Consider the following 23,289-nt stretch of genomic DNA (forward strand, 5'->3'; position numbering starts at 1 on the left):
CTGCTTTAACCTTGATGCTCCAGCAGCTCCTGTCATTTCTAGCCCCAAGTTCCAGAATCTGGGCTTTGTGCTTCCTCTAACATACTGTATCCAACCAGCTACCTCGGACAAAGGCAGATAGGACCACTACTACTTTTGCTGCATTGAAGTCTTGGTATAAAGAGACTGTAGATGTTCTACAACTTGTCTCCACTTGTGATCCCTGGCTGCCACTTACATCATGGGACACCCCTCTACTGGCCCTGCCTGGCATGGGCGAGGCCTGTTCCACCTGGACCAAATGACCGTGACAAGTCTAGTGCTAGGCCTCACCAAAGCCAGCCACTTGGGTATCATGGGAATCCAGCTGACCCCACTCCAAAAGGTCAGGCCCCGGTGGGAGGGTGTTGCAGAATCAGAGCATGTTCTGGCACTAAGAAAAGGGGTAACTGTAAAAAGAGCTGGTAGCCAGAATAGGAGAAGAAGGGCCATGCCCACAGTAAAGGCAGCAAGCTGCCATGCACAGATCACCAAAGCTACAGTGATTATTGGTTATTCCTTAAAAGGAAGGGGAAATTATTTTATCTAAGCCATAAAGCCGCAATAGATACTCATTTACCATATACACAGTTTCCTATATACACATAGATTTGGCTTAGGTCAACTCCTATGGGTGATGAACTTTTCTGGGTTTCACTACTGGGCCACCATACATTGATATGAACTAAACGGCAGGGAATCACCAATGTCAATAACTGTAGGAGTAGTCCTTGTTAAGTGGCAGCCATCCCAGGAAGGCTGAGAGATGCTTCTTTATGGTAGTGAGGGTACAAATAGAGACCTGATAAGCATTCAAATCAAGCTCTGGACATAAATATAATGGTGAAAAGGCAATAGGTCAACAGGTGTAACAGGGTAAGTATGGCAGAGGTCAAGACAGGTATCTCAGTTTAAGGGTGCATTCACACGCGGTATGCCCACAAATTTGCGGCCGTATGTACGTCGCCCAGACGGCCGTGTGAATGAACCCTAAGGTTTTGAGCTTTATCTTTGCAAAAAAAAAAACATCCAAGCACAAACACGGCCAGGAATAGGACCTTTGAGTTTTGCAGCTCGGATATTCAGTGTACACAGGACCTTGGAAACCACGTCTTTGTACACGAGCCCATAGAAATTAATGCATCCATGTGCTATTCCTTTAATGGATAGCACAGACTAAAGCAAAGTTCGCATACATGTAGCCTAAGAGATGCAATAAACAGGCGGAGGTCAAACAATGACCTATATGAACACAACAATAGTAATGATAAGAAACATATCTCTAAAGAAATGCAACATGCCTAGTGCCCATTCAGTAATCCTACCTGTCCATTATCTTCCCGAATCTCTCTGACCTCTGTCCTCATGTAAAAATTCACTCCCTGCTCCTTCAGAAGCTGTAATAAAAAACAAACAGGTTAAGACAAGTAAAAGTAAGTGATATTTACTTGAAATGGTTTCATCGATTTGTGGAGAGTTTTGAGGGTCCAGAGTCAAGTTTGAAAGGCAAGTATATTGGAATATTTGTAGTTTCTCCTTATTTTATGAACATCCAAAGGCATAAAATGGAACAAAAACAGAGTGAATCTCCTTAGAGAAACATTGAGAGTGTGGATTACCCCACCCACACACAGGATGATTGACACCCTTCTGTTTGCGCACACTGATACAGCATCACTGTAAGTGGGTGGGATATTTAGGACTCTCACTTTCTCTTTTAGGAGTTCTTATGGCTTTTTCTTACAAATGCTGCTCTAAAGCAAATAATTAAATATTATATTATGATAAAAAGACCATGAGTAAGGCCAAGAGGTCATGCTTGTACATAGGCAGCATAGTGGCTTAGTGGTTAGCATTATGCAGCCTTGCAGCGCTGGGGACCTGGGTTCTAGTCCTAGATCAACATCTGCAAAGAGTTTGTATGTTCTCTCCTTGTTTGCGTGGGTTTCCTCCCATACTCCAAAACATACTGGTAGGTTGATTAGATTGTGAGCCCCATGGGGACAGGGACTGATGTGGCAAACTCTGTGCGCTATATAAATAAAGTATTATTATTATTTTACTCTGTCTGTGTCCGTGAAGCAACAAAGTACATTTGTTGGATTTTACATGAAGTTCTAGAAGTGCTGGACTGCAATCTTTTTATTTGTTGTGCCTATATATTATATCCTAGAGCAGTAAGTGTCATTTGACAGGTTTATATTAAAGAGGTTGACCACATATTGTACTTACCCTCGTAAACTTTTCACTTCTGCCTGGCGTTGCCATTGGTCATGGCTATGTGTCATAGCAACAACTTTTAGGATTTCCTGAGACATCCCTTGTTTTGTGGACTTGTGGCGAGTAAGGGGGCTTTGTGCTCATTACAGAATGTGTGCTGCAGTAATGATCACACTGACCCCTGACCTGCTAGAAGTCCACAGGATACTGGCCATCACAGGGAGCCCCAGAAGTGTCTGCCGCCGGGTCATGTGACCCAGGGTTACTACGGATTGCAAAAGAGTCTACCTCAATGTAGGTGACCCTATCGGGGTATTGTACTTATTCTAGTAAACTTTCTTATTTATGGTCAACCTTTTTACTTGCAAGAATGTAGGGGATTGACATTTTGAACTACCCTACTAGAACAGAAACTTAAAAAATACAACAATAGTGGCTACACCCTTTATAATCCTGAAACATGAAGTGCAATAATAAAGAACTGTTAAGGGGATCCCATTGTTTATATAGATCCCTATAGAGCATATCTAAAAGGTTCTCCACAGTGGCCAGTATGCAAAAGGAAATGTGGTCTGAATAAGTGAGTGGTCTTCTTTTGGAGAAATTTTACTGTATATTTTTTGTTGTAATGGACACTGGCCCTTTAATGTACTCAAGGAAACAAGATCATGTCAAATGTTGATTTAATTAGAAGCAGAATTCTCATGCATGTCAAATATGAGGGAGACTCCCTGGATTTCCTGCTTTTTGCCAAGTTCTCGCTCATTTTCAGCTCAGAAATGTAACAGATCAGATCTCGTCCAGTGTTTATTATTGAGCATATCTGACAGGCCACAAGCACAGAGGAGAACAGCTTGTAACGCTGGGTGATGGGGACAGATCAAACAGTCGAAGAATAAAGGAAGAAACACTTCAATCTGACCTGATTTTACAGCATGTCATGTGCAGTCATTTCAAGTAATGTACAAACTTTCACTTTTCAACAAAGAAAAATGATATTAAGAAAACTCTTTTGTTCCCCAGAATAAAAGAAAATCACCCGTTTTCACCTTTCAGATGGCTCCATGATTACCATTGAAGACTAGTGGTGTGGAAGTTATACACCTGAAAGACTTCTAACAGGATCTGCAGCTCCACATCTGTCCATCGGATGTGTATGGAATTACAGTTCACTGAACTCAGTTCCAAATATAAACCAATAACAGATGTGACGTTTCTTTTGCAAATATGCAAATCGTTTTGCTTACCCTCTCCTAAGTTTTCCCAGCATAAAAATATTGGGGGAAATTTATTAAGACTGGTGTGTCATGCAACAGTTTTAATTATCCCTGCACTGGCACAGAGCACTATGGATTTAATCTTGCCAAACCACTTCAATCTAATATGGATAACTTATTCTTTCCTGATCCACTAAAGTAGTGGTACCTACCCACCGGGCCGCATCCCAAAACTGGGCCGTGAAACACCCGGTCCCAGTCTGCGGACAAAAACTTAAAAAGAAAAAAACCTGTATTCTAACTTCCGATGCTCCTCTTCTCCCTGTGGCTCCAGGTTCTTCTTGGCCAGATGGGAAACTGTTATTGGGGGCTAGGCAGGGGACATTACTATGAGGGCTGGGGAAATTACTATGGGGGCTGTGCGTTTTATGAGGTGGCTCTGCTGTGGACATTTTATTAATAAGGGGAGGCTACTGGACATTTCGTTAATGAGTAGTAATGGGAGGGGGTTATATACGAGAGAACTATAAAGTGGGAAACTTTATATAGGTTGGAGTAAGATCTGGGGTATTTGCTGGGCACGCATTTTTTGGGGGTACAACCACTCCCCAAATACAAAAAGGTTGAGGACCACTGCATTAAAGGACATCTACCATCTTATGGTGGACTAGTCCTACTTAGAAGCTTGTGCAGAATCGTTCTTCGTAGAACTTCTTTTATTATAACCATTTGTGCAGTGATTTGGGTGATAAAGAGTTATAAAAATTATGCTAATCTTTCTGGGGTGCTCTGGCCTATATCACCGCAGCTCCCCCATTATTGTTCTAGTTTCGCCTTGTCCTTCCCGGTCCCTCCCATACACTTTGCAAAAAGACTGTTATCAGGGGGGACCGAACGGGACTGGAAAAGTAATGAGGGAGTGAATAAATTATATGATGAGGCACTAAGAGATGCTCCGGAGACGCAAGCCAGAGCACCCCAGACTGATTAGCATAATCACCAAAAAGAAGTTTAGTATGAGCTTGTAAGTAGGACTAGCCTACCATCAGTAAATCTGATGGTAGATGTCCTCTATGTTTAGAGGAGCAACCGCAAAATTGTGCCGAAATGTATTAACAGTTTAAGACACTAAGGAGAAAATATATGGAAAGTGTCTCGAAGTTAGTACTGCAAAGTTAGACAGACAGTATTAAACTGTTCCAATGCAAGACTGTAAAGTGCAAATCCTACTAGTCAGCTTAGTTTACACCAGAAAAATACACCAGATTGTTTAACATTTTGGTACAATTTAGAGACCAAGCCCCTTTTGATGTACTAGTCAAAAAACTTTCTAAAACCCCTGATAAATGTGGTGCAAGGACGTTAAGACAGTTTTCTCATTCAGATTACAACAGATTTTTCTGTTGTATAAAGATATGGATAAATCTATCCCTAAAAGTTTCTCCACCTTATGCAATAAAGGGAGAAACTTGTTTCTCTTGTCTTGTCTAAAAGTAGTTGTAGTAGTCACCCAGCTCTCTCAGTCTTCTGACCGGCAAATTTGGCTATTTATGCTTTGAATATTACACAGAAGTATAGCTCTGGTCCAGTATCACTTCTAAATAGCAAGTTACTGCTTATTTATGAAGTATTGGGAGCAGAGGTCGCATTAACGCCTCACCACGCTGTGCGAGGGAGGGAGTGAGTGAGTGTGCGCTGTGCGAGGGAGGGAGGGAGTGAGTGCGCTGTGCGAGGGAGTGAGTGTGCGCTGTGCGAGTGTGCGCTGTGCGAGGGAGGGAGTGAGTGTGCGCTGTGCAAGTGAGTGAGCGTGCGCAGTGTGTGCTGTGCGTGGTGCACACACAGGTGAATTTTTTTTTTTTATAAATAGCGTCTATTAACATTATATACGGCTATTATATATCATTTAGTTATGTACAGGCAGTCCCCAGGTTACATACAAGATAGGGTCCGTAGGTTTGTTCTTAAGTTGAATTTGTATGTAAGTCGGAACTGTATATTTTATCATTGTAATCCCAGCCAAAACTTTTTTGGTCTCTGTGACAATTGGATTTTAAAAATGTTGGGTTGTCATAAGAATCAGGATTAACAATAAAGCTTCATTACAGACACCTGTGATAACTGTTACAGCTGATTATTGTAGCCTAGGACTAAAGCACAATAAATTACCAATATCCAGAGGTCAGTTTGTAACTTGGGGTCGTATGTAAGTCGAGTGTTCTTAAGTAGGGGACCGCCTGTATTACCGAAATTTTCATACTCCTCCTCGACTAAAAATACTCCTCAAAAATAGTAAGAGGAGTATTTTTACCCTTTGGGAAAAATGTTAGTGCGACCTCTGATTGGGAGACAACCTAATGGAAAATATTTGCCTCCAAATTGGTAGCCACCCACTTGTCCCAGCAATAGCTATTAATGAGGGATTCATTCTATTCTGCTACTTTCCAGTCATATTAGCAGTAAACTGAGCAGAGGCTTAAACTTGGTTTTGATTCTACTATTGTTAAATCTCCTTAGCTCTGCACAGAATTGGAATTCATGTCGCTACATTCTCCAGTGCATGAAACACTGACTAATCTTGAGGTGGAGTCAGCGATCTTTCCGGGTGAGATTACTAATGGAACAGTAGAAGAATGAGGAAAAAAAGAGACTTGCCAAATCTCCACGTATGACAGTGATTGTGGCAGGTATGCATGACGTACATATGGCCGGGCGAGAAAAAGGAATCTGAAGGGCGTTACTCAGAGTTTAAAAATTTAGGATGAGGAGGAAAAAGTATTGAAAAAGAACGGTTTAGAAAACAAAGTGCATCTAATCATAAACATAAGTTCTTTCCATAGTTATAAAGAACACGCAGATAAAGCAAAATAAGATAACTCAACTGGTTGATGGTATATACTTGATGTTTATTGTTGTTTTCTTGTTATCTTGAACCTCAGGCAACGAAAATAACACGTAACACTGTACAAGATTGTAAGCATGATTTGCACAAATGTCTGATGTTTTGGTTTTATTTATTGTGTTTTGCAATAAAAAGTTTAAAAAAAGAATTGCACTGTAAAAACAATTTACATTGCACAATGGTTAATAAAAACCTGTGTATTTTATATTTAGAGCAAAAAAAAAAAAAAAGAACGGTTTAATTAGACCAATTCCTTGTACTGTATAATTCTATTAAAAAAAAAAAAATATTAAAAAATGTATGTTAAAAAAAATAAAGAAGGGTTTAATTGCTTACGGTATTTTTGAGACTATAGCACTCTGACTTTTAAGTTGGAAAGAAAAAAACTTTTTTAGTTCCTGAGTCTTATAGTCAGAGGAATCCTGCAGCACTAGATACATCTTGCAGAAGTTTCAGATAAGTATAGCCATAGAGCTCCTGATAAAATCACTGTAGTCCCCAAATGTCCTTGGACATTCATGTTTATCCAGTTATAAGGGGCAAATAGCCCTCCTAGACTAACATGAAATGGTGATTGTGGCATATTATGGAAGAAGTAAAACAGAAAAAGGAAGCGTTATCTGCACAGCCAAGATGGAATGAAATTCATACGCCTGGAGGTGGTCAGCCATCTACCGTTGCCTATTAGGCCCAGTTAGACCAATCTATGCCGGGTCCCCCTTAATGGATCCTAAGCTCGAGGTCAATAGCTTCTTCCACATGATTGGGGGATAACAATTTGAACAGTCAAGCATGCAACATGGAGTTCCATTCAATACTTAGTAAGGCACAGCTGGCAATACATGGGGTACCTCCGGCATTTCATCTCTCTGTGGGGGTGCTGTAGATAAATGAGCACTGTGCTTTGAAATTACCAAAAGCTACCATAGCACTGTATGGAGAAACTGGAATTAATGCTCGACCTAATGCTCCATTATTGTAATTTTTGGAGGTCCATTTTTGTGATTGTTAGAGGTCCCAGTAGTCAGACCCCCTCGGATCAGTTTGTTATGCCCTAACCTGTGGAAAACGACTAACAATTAAAAGCTGTGCAACTCCTTTAAGACTGCCCATACACTTCCTGTGAAAGATGGAGGTCCTGACAGTAAGACCCACACAGATCAGATTATTGCTTCATACAACCCCTTTAAGACTCCCAATGTACTTCCTTTGTTCTGGATATGATGTATTTAAAACATCACAGTGATTAATTCCCAGTGATCAATACATGCAGCATACATTATATTTACCTTCATAGCAACCTCTCCAATCTGTGCTCCCAACACCGCCTGAAAGGGGACATCAGATCTTCCTATTACAGACACAGAATTTGCTTTATCTGCAAGGAATGCTGCAATCTCCATGCCTTGTTACACAGGGGAAGAGAATATTTTACATAGTAAGAATTTTTGTTTCGTTTGTTGTTGTCACATATAGGTCATTTTTAGTGCTAAACAGTGTAACGCGTTTTTTTGTCCCATAGAAACTACTCTCCCAGTACACACATCCTTTGATTTCTTGTGGCTTATTTAAACTAGGGTAACAGGGTATTTTATACAGACCATATATCAGGTATGGCTGTGGGTCTAATGAGCCAAAATGGTTTTATCATAGATCCCATGTAATATCTAGTGCATTAGATTTACAGTTGTGATGGGATTACCTGCCCTAATGCAGTTCATATAATTCTGTATCTTTAGGATACAAATGTATTCATCAAACTTGTTTCAACACAAGGTCTACCATGGACTGTTATTATCTGCTGTGGTCCCGTGATATTATATAATTGTACCTACCTATAAATGAACTCCCCATAATCACCACATTCTTCCCATTAGCAGCTTCAGAGATTGCATTGGCCTCTTCAGGGAAACGTAGATAGAAGATATTCTTCAATGTGGAGCCAGGACACTTAATTTCCCTAGGTCTAATAAATACACATGTAAGGTTTATTAAAATTCCAGTTTCTTTAACAGTCTGTTTTTTTTATTTTGGTCAAGAATAGAGTGATAATCCCTTAAAAGGATACCTTTTGGGGCAATTTAGGACACTAAACCATGCACAGGTTCTTATGGACCTGTTGTTCTGTCCCAAATTGACCTTATTGGACGCTAACCAAGGCCAGATTAATAAAAATTAAACATTTATATCTACGGACTACACCAGAAGCAGATGTACTAACAAAATAATCCATATTGTGTTCTAATAAAACGTGTATGTACTGAAACAGACCACTGCAGCATGAAAAGTTGAATAATGAAATGGGAATCTGTTCTTATTGTGAATCTGAAAATGGTCAACACCTTGTTCAATTTATACTACTGGTACTGTACTTTGGGCCATATATTAGACACCATATATCAGTTTATTGGATAATCAGAATACTGCAATATAGTGATGTCAATAAGTAATTTATGGTCTAAACAAGTTATGTTCACATATTTTTTTAGGTCCCATTCACACAACAGATTTTGAAATCAACAGGAGAGTATCATGCTGCATATTCCAGATGGAATATAGGTCATTTTGGTCTATGTCAGAAAACCTAGTAGCAGATGAACATATGTGAACATACCCTTAATGTCTTAGGCTACATTCATACGCCCGTTGCCAGCCATACCGTAGCATGGCGGGCACTTGGCGGTGCACGGGGAGAGGAAGAGGAGGTGAGCACTGCTCACCCTGCCCCTCTCCATAGGGATATATGGTGCACGGCGCCGTATGCCGTCAAAAGATAGGACATGTTAGAGCGTAGGGCGCTGTGCGCCCATTGTCGTCTATGGGGGACATATATCGGCCGTATATACGTCGGCCGTATATACTTCCCCCATACGGCCATCTGATAGATGACGCGGTACATGCACAAACAAAATAAGGCTACATTCAGAGTCTGTAGAATATGATAGGACCTTATAAAGATTTATTATTAATAATTGTTCCTTAAAGGGGTATTCCAGGAGTAATTTGATGGCGCTATATAAATAAAGATTATTATTATTATTATTATTATTATTATTAAGCATAACTCATATGGTCTCAAGCATAAGGTCTCAAATGAGACCTTAAAATATAAGCTAATACGTAATTAGTTGTTATTTAAAATTTAGCAGAAAAATGCTGTGGACATACACTATGATGGAGAATTAAAATGCCACTTGCCCTTAGATCAGTCCGCTGATTTTTCTTTGCACGGAACAGACACAGGACAGAAGATGGCCGCTGGTCACATGTCCACATCACATGACTTGCACCTGTCACCTGGGCAGATCATGTGATCACTGCTATGGTTGGCTCTAATCTGTTGGTTGCAGTGCATCCAGTATGACCACTGTTCTGGCGAGACATCATCTCAGTTAGGTAATGTGCAGTGATGGCAGTTACACATCATTACTATTGTAACAGAACAGGAGAGTCAGTTATATCATCACTGGGAGACAATCATTAGAGGAGTTACTGAGAGCTAAAGGATCATGGGACTTGTCATTTCCAGTGGTGGCCATCTTACTTTAGAAAGCCCATAACATTTTGTGAATTATAAAATCAAACTATTTAAGCTCCATTTTGTGACTAATGACATTGAGTTTTGTTATATTCATTAATTTATAGCATTAGGGGGTTTTGTATCAGACATTCATATTCCCAGAATACCCCTTTTAAATATTAAAGAATGTGGTGTTTTCTTCCATCATTTTGTGGATCAATAAACACTTTCTATCCAAGTTTGATGGTCCATGAAAGTCTACTTTAGTTATGCCAAGTCCTAAATTTGAACACCATATGAAATTCAGTTTTTTCAACATTTATAACACTGTGACATTAATAGGGGCATGTTGTTACTGACAGTAACAGTATCAGCAGCTTTATATGCTCAGGGAGTTGGGTTTATCAATGGATTCAAACAAAAGACAGCACAGTAAAATAGGTAAAGGTTATAGAAAAGGGGTGAGAGGCTCAATTACTCAAAAATGTGAACCGTCTCCACCAGGTATTAGAATGAGTTTGCAATGGCTCACTTCTGTACCCAATAACCCTTTTTTCAAAGAATACTGCCTAACGCCAATAGCATCTTTATCAAGAATCCTTATTGTCCTGATACCAAAGGTTATTCAAAAGCACCTTCCCAATACTTTTGGGCACCCAATTCCTAGTGTCCACCCAATTCCTAGTGTAATGCTACTTTTTCTGTGTTTGACCTCTCCTATCCTTACCTCTGTCTCTACCTGATCTGTGCTATTACAACTAACTCTTCCTTTCCTGGCTATGTCTAGGTCTGTCCCTGTGGTGCCATGTGCCAACATCACTCTACCCACCTGCATAGGTTCTCAATGATAGTAGACTATTACAAAATGTAGCAGTTTGTCGGTCCACTAGAGTGAAGTCTATGATTCTGTGCAGGTGTTAAAGGGGGAAAACCAAGAGGCCACTTCAACAATATCAACATATGATAGAGAAGCAGTATATTCATATATGCCATTAAAACTTTTTTTAATCTTATATTAGGTCCTATGCATATTGCCTGTAAGCATTTCCAACTACACATATACACTTATTTGTTGGCTGGATTGGTGGTGCATGTGTTGGGCAGTTACAAAACTATAATCTGGATTCTTGCAAAAGTGGACCCAGTAGGACTGATCACCACACTGGGTTCTGTTACTCAGAAATACAGCTTTCTAATCGTAACCCAGCTTTTCCAAGCTCCTTCTACCCCTGAATTCCCTCTTTGCTGGTTGCATTGTGTAACAACAGCTCCACCACGTGCTAGAAGTAGATCTAAAGTGTACAATATGTATGTATTCTGCTCCTAAACGGTTAACAGGTTTTATTTATCTTTAATTTATCCCATGTATTGTCCCCTGGTGTTGCTACATACTGTTCATTGGCTAGCTCCCTGGATACTTCAAGAGTCTGAGACCCAGAGTCTATAAATACAGACTCAGTCCTGGGGTTTTGTGTGACACTTCCAAACTGTGCTGCAGATGCAGCAGAGCCAAACGGACTCTCCGGAGATTCATCCAGCAAAGCAGACCCTTGCACTAGGGAAGATTTACTGCTCTTCAGCTCGCAAAGTTGGACAGCCTTTTGCATGCCTTCAGAGTAGAACATTGCACAGCCTGTTACTGTACAGAATGAGGTTTTCGAGGTAAGTATCAGATTATTTACCTGCTGCCAGTGGCAATAAGAAGTTGGCTGTACTGGAGGAATGATCCATCCTTAAATTTGACCCTGGCGTCATCTGAGTTAATGGAAACAACCTAGAACATATAGTAAAAAATGTAATAGTTCAATCAAAGTGCAGAATATAGACATCATATAATCTAAGCAAATATCCCTGTCTGGCCTGGTACATTTAATAGGAGCCACCTGCATGACAGCATGCCTATTATTATGGATACATTTAGGATATTATAGACTTCTGGAGTCCACATGTATTACTCCGAATCATCATAACATCTGTCATAATATTCGGTACTGTAGCATGTAGGTTTTATCTTGGTTAGGACCACATTCAGTTACAGCATCAGAGCAATCGCTTTTCCCTTGCATGTCTGCACATTGTATCTCAGCCAGTTGTGTGGGCTGGCCTGGTGACAAATATGTACTTCTGCTTAGAAAATTCTGTTTTCATTAGAGCTATTGCAATATTGGACTTCTCAGGGAGACATACACAAATTATGTCCAATAGGTGGCAGTACAGTTACATACATATAAATCTATTCTGCAAAGCAATGTAATGGATATAGCAGTGTTGTACATAATACATTATTCATCACATTGTAATTCATAGAAGTTAGTAGACATTCTTAATGGATTATGGCCACTAAGAACGCAGTAGTTTTGCTGCATGGTTCTCATGATTTGGTGGCATGCATTTTGTTGGCTGTTAAATACAACACATACAATATGAAAATCTGCAAGTATGGTACTAAAAAAAATAAATATAATAATTCCCAAATCCTCAACTTTGCAAACCTTATAATTCAGAATACAATAGCCCAATACATTGTCTGGCAGGATGTTGTAGAGATATACTTTCCATGCTTTTATTATTTTTGCCCACTCTACTAGTTTTGATAAATTAGCATTTTAAGCCGTATGCCAGTTTTTCGGCTGAATTTTTTCTGTGCCGTATGCAACATATTTATTATATTTCGGTGGCACAATTTAGCTTAGTTTCCCACACTAACATCTTTTTTTGGACGCTCAGTTTAGGCGAAGCTTTTCAATCCCAACACTTTTCCTGCATGGCATTTCTTGGCGCATACTTAGGCTATATTCACACTGCCGTTGCCCGCCCGTACCGTACCGTAGCGGGCAAAGGCAGTGTACGGGGAGAGGAGGAGGAGGTGAGCGCAGCTCACCCCCGCCCCTCTCCATAGCAACCTATGGCGCACGGCGCCATATTACGGGAAAAGATAGGACATGTCCTATCATTTTCCCGGGTACGGAACGGTACGGTGCCGCACGTGTGCTGCACCGTACCGCTCCCGTAGGGTGCCGTGCGCCCATAGGAGTGTATGGGGGACGTATATTGGCCGTATATACTTCGGCCGTATATACGTCCTCCATACGTTCGTGTGAATGTAGCCTTAGACCAACAAAATGCAAGTTTACCAACTTCTACATGATTGTGGTTTTACATTACTGATGATCGTTTGTTCTTCTTACGGTGTGCCAAATACATTGATCCACTATAGAAAATCACAGTGCAAACCACAGCTAAAATCAGGAGCCAAAACAGGACAACTAACAACAAAAATAATGAACTCCTATCACAATAGGTGGGTATGAAAAGTATACAGACCCATTTAAATTTTTCACACTGTTAGAGCACATGAGAATCAATGAGCCCAAGGAGCTCAGAGACAGAATTGTGGCAAGGCACAGACCTGGCTAAGGTTACAAAATCATTTTTGCAGTACTCAAGGTTTCTAAGAGCACAGTAACATTCATTATCCTTAAATGAAAGAAGTTTGGGACAACCACAACTGTTTCTTGACCTGGCCTCCCAGCCAAACTAAGCATTTGTGGGAGAAGAGCCTTGGTGAGAGAGATAAAGAAAAACCCCAAGATCACTGTGGCTGGTTGCAATTCAAGGAAAGATGAATGCGGCCAAGTATATAGATATCCCGGATTTAAACCTCTTCCAGAGTGCTCTGGACCTCAGACTGGGCCTAAGGTTCACCTTACAACATGACAATGACCCTAACATAACTTTAGAACAACTCTGTGACGATTCTTGACTGGCCCAGCCAGAGCCCTGACCTAAACCCGATTGAGCATCTCTAGAGAGACTTGAAAATGGCCTCCACCAAGGTTCTCCATCCAACCTGAGGGAGCTGGAGAGGATCTGCATGCAATAGAAGAGCATCCCCATATTCAGGTTTGAAAAACATGTTGCATCATTCCCAAGTAGACTCGAGGCTGTACTTGCTCAAAAGCTGCTTCTACTCAATACTGATCAAAGGGGCTGAATACTTATCACCGTGTGATATTTTATTTTTTCTTGTTTAATAAATTAGCAAAAATATCTACATTTCGATTGTTTCTGTCAAGATGGGGTGTAGAGTGTACATTAAAGGGGTATTTCCACGAAGAAAAGTTTCTTATTTGTACTCAGGATAACAAAATAACACATTCTCTAATTCACTGTCATTAAAAAAAATGCAGCATTTCACAGATTCCAACCTATCTTTATCAGTCCTGGTGTACACAATTTCAGTTGCCCCTTGACACAACCCTGTAACTTCTGACTTAAGGGACGGGGAAGCCACCTTGGTTTCGACGGCTGTGGCACAGAGTTTCTCTCTCTCTGCTCCCTGCACTCTAGCCCCCCATGCAGTCCAGGACGGAGCTCACACTGATACAAGACACTGGGGCACATTTACTTACCCGGTCCAGTCGCAATCTAGCGGCGGGTTCTCCGACGCTGATTCGGGTTCTGCCGGGATTCACTAAGGTCCGTGCGCCGATATTCACCAGGTGTCGCTGCTGCGCCGAGGTCCGCTGGAGTTCACCTGCTTTTTCTGGTGTATGTGAGTGCTTGATCTTGCGACAAATGGCTTTTTAAATTCTGCGGTTTTTCCGAATCCTTCGGGTTGTCCGGTGGCCACGCCCCCTGATTTCTGTCGCGCGAAAGTCGACGCGATTGCGCCAAAAATCGAACGCGTGCGGGAAAAACCCGACGGATTTGCAGCTGCGGACCCTTAGTAAATGTGCCCCACTGACTTCCTTCCGGCAGCAGCGTGAGGAGTGTTGATCTACAGGCAGATACATTTTTTATCTGCGGTGGAAGGCACAGCAGATGTAGAAATGTGTGTTATGGAGTAGCAGAGATGTAGGAGAGCTGACTGTTATTGTGTGTAATAGGCATCTCATGGATCTCATCCTCTCTGATCTGTCTCATTTTCTTTCTATGTGAAGCTAAATGAAAGTGTATATAAACATGTACCTTGATAATCCAACCACATTTTCAGCTCACAGAACTAGATATATTATAATGTGTCTGGTTAGAGAGGCCCCACCCATACTCTAGAATCTTACATGGACCATCACTGAGTGATAGGAGCAAAAACAGCAATAAAACCGAATAAAATTGTAAAGTAAAAGGTTAAAAATTATCTTTATACACAAGGGGATTGAGAGTTATCTTTAATAAGCAAAAAAAAGAACTTTTTTGATCTGAAACATTTATAAGGGTTGAATACTTTTCATACCCACTGTATATTATTTGTTGCACTGAATTCAATATCTATCAAAATCAAAGTAAAAATTAAAAAAAAGTTTAATAAATAACTATTACCTCTTTTTCTGTCCATACTTCAATATCATGGTCTTTGTAAAATTCTGCAGGTCGCAAATAGATATCGACAGCCTTTGCATTCATCGACTGTAGGAATAAAACTGTTCATTTTAATGAAGGAAAAGAAAGTAAAGAACTGCGGACCACCCTCCACTCCCGCTTTGCCTCTTTGTATATGCAAATAAAACATCAGGATTATGGATGTTCTGATGTTTTAACCCGATGATGACTTTCAATAAAGATTCCTGGATTTGTTAACCTGCTGGATCCATCTCTTTTTACTATTATTTAACAAATATGGAAATGGCAGAGGCTACTGGGGCTTGTACTAGCCACAGTTCCTAGTGGCCGACCAGTTAATTTACAGGATTCTACTTATGATAGTAGAATCCTCATGGTAGGTTTCATTTAAGAAGCGTGATCTGGATCCTGATCAATTTGATGAGATCTTCAAAATTATAACTTCCTTTGGTGGGAAAAATGCCTAAAATAGCAACATTCATAGCGTGTTGCAGGATAATAGCATAGCACAGACCTTGCTGAGCTTTGTCCTGTCATAGGGCATGTGCTTGTCTCTTGTCACCATCACAATCCTGCCAGTATAACCTTCCTGGCGAAGTGTTTCAGCACAGACCAAGGCAGCGGGGCCTGTAGTAGTAGAAATGATAAAGTCAGAAAAAAACAGTTACTGGGGGAGATTTTATATGTAATGTCATTAGTCTGAGAATTTTATATGCCTTTTAGGCTCTCTACTTTGTAGTTGGTGGTCCTGTGCTGGAGCTGGCTGCAAAAGGTTGGAGTTGGTTGACCCCGTAAAACTAGTAAAACCATCTATTAAAAAGGAACCTGTCATTAGGAGCCCTTTTTCTGGCTCCCTCATGTCCACATAGAGAATAGTGTACACATTGCCAAAGAGTTTTTATGGTCTTTTTCTGAAAAAAAGATAAGTTGGGTCAAAATTTACTTTCCTGTATACAGAGCTGTGTCCCTTGTCTCATGGGAGTTCCCAGTGAGGAGTGGGGCTGACATATCCTGAGGGGTGAAGCAGCCGGGGTGAGGAGGAGATGCATTGAAAGTGATGCATGATGGAGTGGTTTCCTGAGGGAGGGGGGATCAGATCCTCACAGGCCACTCCCATGGGACTAGGGACACAGCTCTGCTTTTAGAAGGGTAAACTTTGAACTAAGTTGCCTTTTTTTTTGGAAGAAGTCATGTTTAACTATTAAATCTATTTGGCAATATGTTAACAATTCTCTATCACATGGGTGATTCAGAAAAAGGGCTCCCGATGACAGGTTCACTCTAAAACCATCATATTGTTCCTACACCCACATATCCTGCACTTACCCGTTCCGATGATGACAACAGTGCTTCTGTCACCAGCAGAGCGGCTGCTCATGCATTTTACCCGCTTAGCGCTCTCCAATTCCTACAATAAAGGAACAATTCCTGGGCTGCAGTAATAAATGAATAGTTCAATGCTGGACAGCCCAACTTGTAAATACTTTACCTTTTTACTGGTCACAATACACACACTACCATTCTCCACCGTGACCTATAGATAAGGGGAAAAGCAGAATTATAAAACAAAGAATTCGATATCCCTGCCATTACAGTATTGTATAAGGCACCTTACAGAATTTGAGACCCTTCCTGTTTCCCAGAAATCTGTCATTAAAGACATTAATATTCAAACAAGGGTATATCTCTACTCAAATGATGTCAGTGCACCAGGCGTGTAGTCACATTTCCAGATGCTTCTGTTATCCAGAGGAGAATTCAGACACCGACGTATGATGAAGTCCCTGCCCCTCTGGCCATACAAATACACTATAGACTGCAAACTTTCAATTATGAAAGTTGGCTGGCTGAAGCGAGTGCGCAGGTGTGGAGCAGTGCCGGCCCACTCCAATACCGGACATACCCACTTGGCGAGGAGGTTTGCAAGGCATTGCAGTGGTTGTACAGCAGAAAACTGGCTTACAAGCCCTGATAATAATGGGGCATTTTTACGGACCCGGTCACTGGAGTGCAGTCAATTGTCCGTCTATAATGCTTCATGCGCCTAAAATCATGAATGTGTCGCTTCCCCGCACTGGTCCAACAGAGTTCGCCATCCTTTTTGTGGTGCATCATAAACATAGGGCTTGCAACAGAATTTAAAAGTTAATTACGGCACTCAGTCTGAATAAGTCGGACCGACCGACGGCAGTCCCCCCTCATTTGTGTCGCATGCAGACAAAAGGGTCGCTAGCGCCACATTTCCAGCACACACACACTTCTTAAATACCTGTGCAAGCGGTTTTTCCCCTCAAAAAGGTGCATACTCCAACAAAAACGTGCAGTGCGATCATTAGTAAATGAGCCCCAGTTTGGTGCTAGGCAACACTGGGAAGCGTAAAAACAACATACCGTAATAGGTGCACTAGCACCAGTGTAATCAGATTAAAATCTATGATAAACGTACATTTCATAAAATATTACCTTAAAGCAGGGTAAGCTGTCCAGCCCAGGAAACTCTTCTATGTCACCATTTCTTACATTGAAACAGGCACCATGCCAGGGACAACGGACCCTGTCCCCTACCAGGACCCCTGTAATTCAATAGCATATTAGTTTCATCCACAATCATTTTTAAGTCATTTAATTATGTAATTCTGCCTACATATTCCACAGGCAATATATAGGGAATGTAAGTCCCAGCGGGGAAAAAGAGACTATAACAGGAGCCTAGTGCTACAGGTAACAGTGGTGACTGAGCCACAGTATTACTCAATTTATTCTATGCCATGCGGGAATATTTTTTATGAGAAAGACTACAGCAATATTTATAACAATATCTTTGGCAGCTTGGGGGTTTAACGAGATTCCACTTTTAGGGGCTATACAAAGTGCAGAGATGGAGAATAATTTGCTCTATGTTACAGTTGGTAAAAAATTGTCACAGTTAAGACATATGGGCTGGGAAAGCATTGTTTGAGGATGTACATTTTTATGTATTGAGCAATTTGTTTTGGACCCAAATCAAAACGATCAGAACTGGGAGGTTGAGTAATGTGTGACTAACTGTCTGAAGCCCTTTCTGGTTTTTGTGGCAGAATTTTGCCAAGACAAAAGCATCTGAAAAAGTAGTCAAACTCGTGGTGGTGAACAAAAGCGGCAGTTCCCAGGGAGCATCTGCTGCGTGGCTCCTTTGTAAAAGGTCTGTGGGTTGGAGGATCCGGTCTCCCCAGGCCGATGCAGGACTCCAGTAGGACGGATACTTATTGAGAGACTCCCGATCTTGGCAGAAATTCTGCTGCGAATGGACGGAGGCCATGCCATGCCAGAACGGGCTCCAGGACATCACATAGGGCTTCCATGACCTCCTAGTCTCGCCATGGACACCAAACCCATTTCTCTCACCAAGTCCATGAGCCTGAGCTATAAGACGATTTATATGTATATGTGTCAATGTACTGTACCTGTGTCCATGAGGCATTCCATGTGACAGTGACTATTAAGTGAGTGGATACATTCTTTTTAAAGAACTGGAGAATATTTTATGATATAAAAACCATTCAGAAAAAAAGTTCACACAAGACCATAAATACTACCTGTTTACCTTTACTTAGGGGTGCACCATAATGGGAGCACTTGTTTCCCACAGCACTGAATACTCCATTATTCCTCACTAAGAGTATTGACTGTCCTTGAACTTGAAATTCCTTCATCCTGAGAAACAAAACATAATATAATAGGGTAACATCATGTAGGGTAAATATGTATGTTTGTAATAATAATAGTAATAATAATAATCTTTATTTAAATAGCGCCATCAAATTCCGTAGCGCTTTAAAAATCAATGTTTGTAGTTCTAGACAGCTGCTACTAGATATATACTATATCTATACTAGATATATACTATGCTGACCATTCCTAAATCTGCTATGTAAAACTTACCCCCTTGGTTTAAAGTTTCCAACACAGGTTACCTGTGTTCAATTCAACCAGCATTTAAATATCATAAGTCCACAGTGACAATTTTTTTTTTTGCTATCATTCAGGAAACTCAAGTCTGACCGTAGATTTGCCCCCGACCCAGTCAGTTAATTTCCAGATGGGCTGGGGTAAGTCAAATATGCAGGAACTCCTAACAAAAATTTGAGGCAATACCAATGTTTTTTAGACAAACGAAAGAGTGACTAGTAACTGGTAATGTCTATTTTTGAGCCTCCCAGCATATGTGTGCAAATCACTGCTGGACCAATCACTGACCTCAGTGGCAAGCTACAGGAACGTCATGTCCCTGAAATAACTTGATGTCCTGGTTACAGGGTCGGCTCCAGGTTTCAGTAGGCCCCTGGGCGACAGAGCCTCAGTAGGCCCCTTTGTACTAAATTCACGTGATGGCATTGAAAATTCAGAAACTAAAACTGTCTCCTGTTCCCTGAAATAATCCATAGTTTATCATTCCATACTTGTTTTTTCTTGAGTGGAATTTGTATGTAAATTGGAACTGGTATACAGTGGGTTCAGAAAGTATTCAGGTCCCTACATTTTTCACTGTGTTTCATTGCAGCCAATTGGTAAGATCATAAAAAGTTGGTGTTTTTTGCTTGTTAATGTACACTCAGCACCCCATCTTAACATGAAAAAAATTAAGACTTTTTTGATAATTTATTACAAGAAACAAGAAACACTGAAATATCACATATGTATTCAGACCCTCTGCTATGACACAGAGTTACATGCAGTCCATTTCCTTCTCATTCTCCATGATATGGTTCTACTTCTTCATTGGAGTCCAGCTATGTATAATTAAACTAATTGGACTTGATTAGGAAAGGCACACACCTATCTATATAAGACCTCACAACTCACAGAGCATTTGAGAATCATGAGGTTTAAGAGCTGCCAAAGGAGCTCACAGAAAGAACTGTGGCAATGAACAGATCTGGCTAAGGTTACATAAGAATTTATGTAGCACTCAAGGTTCCTAAAACCACAGTGGCCTCCATAATCCTTAAATGGAAGAAGTTTGGGACAACCACGACTCTTCCTTGACCTTGCTACCCAGCCAAACCAAGCAATTGTGGGAGAAGGATCTTGGTGAGAGAGGTAAAGAAGAATCCCAAAATAGTAGGGAGATGGGAGAAAGTTCCACAAAGTCACCTATCACTGCAGCTCTCCACCAGTCAGGGCTTTATGGCAGAGTGTGCCAACGGAAGCCTCTCCTCAGTGCCAGACATATGAAAGCCTGCATATAGTTTGCAAAAAACACACATAGGACTGCCAGACTATGAGAAATAAGATTCCAGGATGACTGGTTGCAATTGAAGGAAGATAAATGTGGTCAAGTACAGAGATATCCTATAATAATAATAATTACTTTATATAGCGCACACCATATAAACAGCAGAATGCAATCCAAAAAATCTAATAAAACATAACTTTTAATCACAAGTTTCCAATAAAATTGATAACGAAAATACAAATGTCTAAAAAATGCCTAGTATATTGATCATAAGAGATCAGAATAGATCAATAGGTCAACGGATGCACATTATATACATTTATGCATAACATGAGTACAGCATTGCATTAAGTAAGGGAGATAGAAAAGGTTTGGTCTCACCAATCTTCACTGGAACGGGTTGGATTTATCAGCACTTCTGTAGGGAAGTATTCCGACTTACCCTGTTATTGCCCTTACTGCAGTCCTACTCCCGTTGTTAGTGACTCCCAGCCCTTACAAGGGCGGTCCCCAATACTGTCCCTGTATGCAGACTATTGCACCCTGTACTTCAAGGTTATTATTGAGTCCTCTTCCCTACGCGTTTCGTACACCGTCGTGTGCACTCCTCAGGGGAAACAAACTTTCTGCAGGTTGCAGCGTGTCATGAGTTGCCAAGACCGCGGCAACCCCACTTATTGATTGCAGGCGTTGGCCCTAATGCATTATCAAATGAATCGGGTGTGAGCAGTGGCTCATTACTACCCGAATCTGTCCGGCTAGGCACTAAGTTGTTCACTGGCGTCGGCGCCATATTTTGTGCGCACGCGCCTAAAATAGCCATGTCGGCCCGCCCACTGACCTCCTACAGGCCGGTCATGTGATCCTGTAGCGATCACGTGGGGCCGTGGGCGGAGTCTGTAACTAGGGACGCGATGAGCGACGTGTCATCACACTTCCATCGTCACTGACAGGGTTCCCTCCCGTCACTCAGCGTTCAGCCAATCAGGTCTGTTTCTGCTATTGAGTGGGCGGGAAAAGGGACCATTCTATCCAGCAGCTTAACCGCATTAGATCCGCAAGAAAGATGCTAATTATGCACAGTTTTGTTTTACAGATAATACCATGCTCACTTGGCTAAGTTGCTAAGGATTATAAAATAAAGGCCTATACTCTGGATCACGGCATTATATTTTTTGGCTTCTGAAGAGTCGTACAATTAGGCGCCTATATACTTTTGTATGGATGTGTGAGGACACACATACTTCAAGAGGGTTATCGGAGGCGATAAATCACTTTTGAGAACACACATACTTAAAGAAGGTTGTCGGAGGCGATAAGTCACTTACAGTAATCATTACAGATAAGTCACTTACAGTAATCATTGGCTTTCTGATATATAATGAAATGCTCCACTACTATATAGGTACATAATGTGGAGAAGTTGTTCTATAAAAAGGAAGTAAAATTCAACATCTCATTGAGTCCTTTAGGGGCGACGGTGTCCAGAAGGAAGATCCATTTAGTCTCCCGTTGTAAAATTATTCTGTCCCAGTCCCCCCCCCCCTCACTGGTTTCTGTACTGCCTCAATTCCATGGAATTTAATTTTACTCACATCACCATTATGAACCAGATTGATATGACGGGCCAGGGGTGTATCTCTTTTATGTGCGATATCCCCTAAGTGCGCTCCCACTCTCAATCCTGCATTCACAAACTGCTCGATAAATATATATATATATATATATATATATATATATATAGCGCACACCAGGGGCGTTGCTAGGGTCACAAAAGATCTGGTGCAAGGGCCCCAATGCATGTGTACCAAATTCTCTGTTTCAGTCACTTCTGTACATACCCTCATTTTATAATCTCCCCTCACACAGCATTATACTCCAGATACTATGTCCCAATTATGGCTCTCACTACTACCGATGCCATTGGCACAAACAGATTCCGCAGGGCTGCACAGATGCAACATCCCCCACTGGGGCCTAGCCTTTCCTTGTGGGCCTGAGGGCCCAAAATACCGGAGTGGCTGGCTATTGCGGCATAGGGCATGATGTAGTCACAGTGCTTGGTATGGGGACCAGAGGGCTGACTTACAGCCTGGCAGGTCTCCAGCAGGTGGTGTGTGCAAGAAATATGGGGGGGGGGGGAGAATCTGATGTACCGGTTTCTTCCTGGTGCAACCCCTCAGTGTCTGTAGGATAAGTCCCTGGGTAATGGATGGGGAAGCCCGTGGTGGTAAGCAGCCGTATCCAGAGATCAGATGGAGGCAGCTTTGTGCAAATCAACTTACAGTTCTTTATTGAACTTCAGACAGCAGGCAACGGCCAAACAATAACAGAGCAGATTCTGGTTACTGGAGTGGTCATGGAGAGTGGTTCACAGGAATGGTGCACCAGCCTGATAGTAGATGCAGGCTGGGATAGTTGAGGTGGAGCTGTGTACAAGTTGTGGAAGCTGCAGCTCTGGGCTAGAGTCTCCTGACTGGCCCCAAGTGTCAGGCAGTAGGCCTGAGGCACTATAAGTTCCTGGGATTAGTATCTGTGGCAGCACTGAAAGTGTACTGCACAAACTGTCTCTCTCTTAACTCTGACTCTGCAGTCCTGAGACAAGGCTGACCAAGACGCCAAGTGCTCTCACTGAGCAGGGTTTTTATACTTCCCCAGGTGAGGTGGCACCTCTCCAATCACACTCCAGCTAAAAATACAGCCACACCATTGGATAATTACTTGCACCAATTTAACTGTTGCTTTTCCAGGCAGTATCTACAGCTGCAATTAACATCATACAGAGAATCCAGAACCTTCCTAGTGAGGTTAACAATCTCCCTAACAGCTCCTGAACTGAGGAGGGTGCTATTCCCAA

The 23,289-nt window shown here is 41.4% G+C and overlaps 1 protein-coding gene across 3 annotated transcripts in view; it reads right to left on the reverse strand.

The window, feature by feature from the left end:
* Positions 1-23,289, reverse strand: part of LOC140119277 (apoptosis-inducing factor 3-like) — a 97,663-nt gene that overhangs the window by 17,463 nt on the left and 56,911 nt on the right. For all 3 annotated transcript variants that reach the window (XM_072138126.1, XM_072138123.1, XM_072138125.1), the window contains exons 3-12: positions 18,801-18,910; positions 17,681-17,790; positions 16,707-16,751; positions 16,544-16,625; positions 15,732-15,844; positions 15,197-15,283; positions 11,557-11,648; positions 8,190-8,320; positions 7,644-7,759; positions 1,344-1,415 (exon numbers count right to left, since the gene is read on the reverse strand). In XM_072138126.1, the coding sequence (XP_071994227.1) occupies positions 1,344-1,415; positions 7,644-7,759; positions 8,190-8,320; positions 11,557-11,648; positions 15,197-15,283; positions 15,732-15,844; positions 16,544-16,625; positions 16,707-16,751; positions 17,681-17,790; positions 18,801-18,910 (958 nt within the window). The remainder of the gene's footprint in view (positions 1-1,343; positions 1,416-7,643; positions 7,760-8,189; positions 8,321-11,556; positions 11,649-15,196; positions 15,284-15,731; positions 15,845-16,543; positions 16,626-16,706; positions 16,752-17,680; positions 17,791-18,800; positions 18,911-23,289) is intronic.

The sequence above is a fragment of the Engystomops pustulosus genome, chromosome 2, assembly GCF_040894005.1.
Source record: "Engystomops pustulosus chromosome 2, aEngPut4.maternal, whole genome shotgun sequence".
Classification (NCBI taxonomy): domain Eukaryota; kingdom Metazoa; phylum Chordata; class Amphibia; order Anura; family Leptodactylidae; genus Engystomops; species Engystomops pustulosus.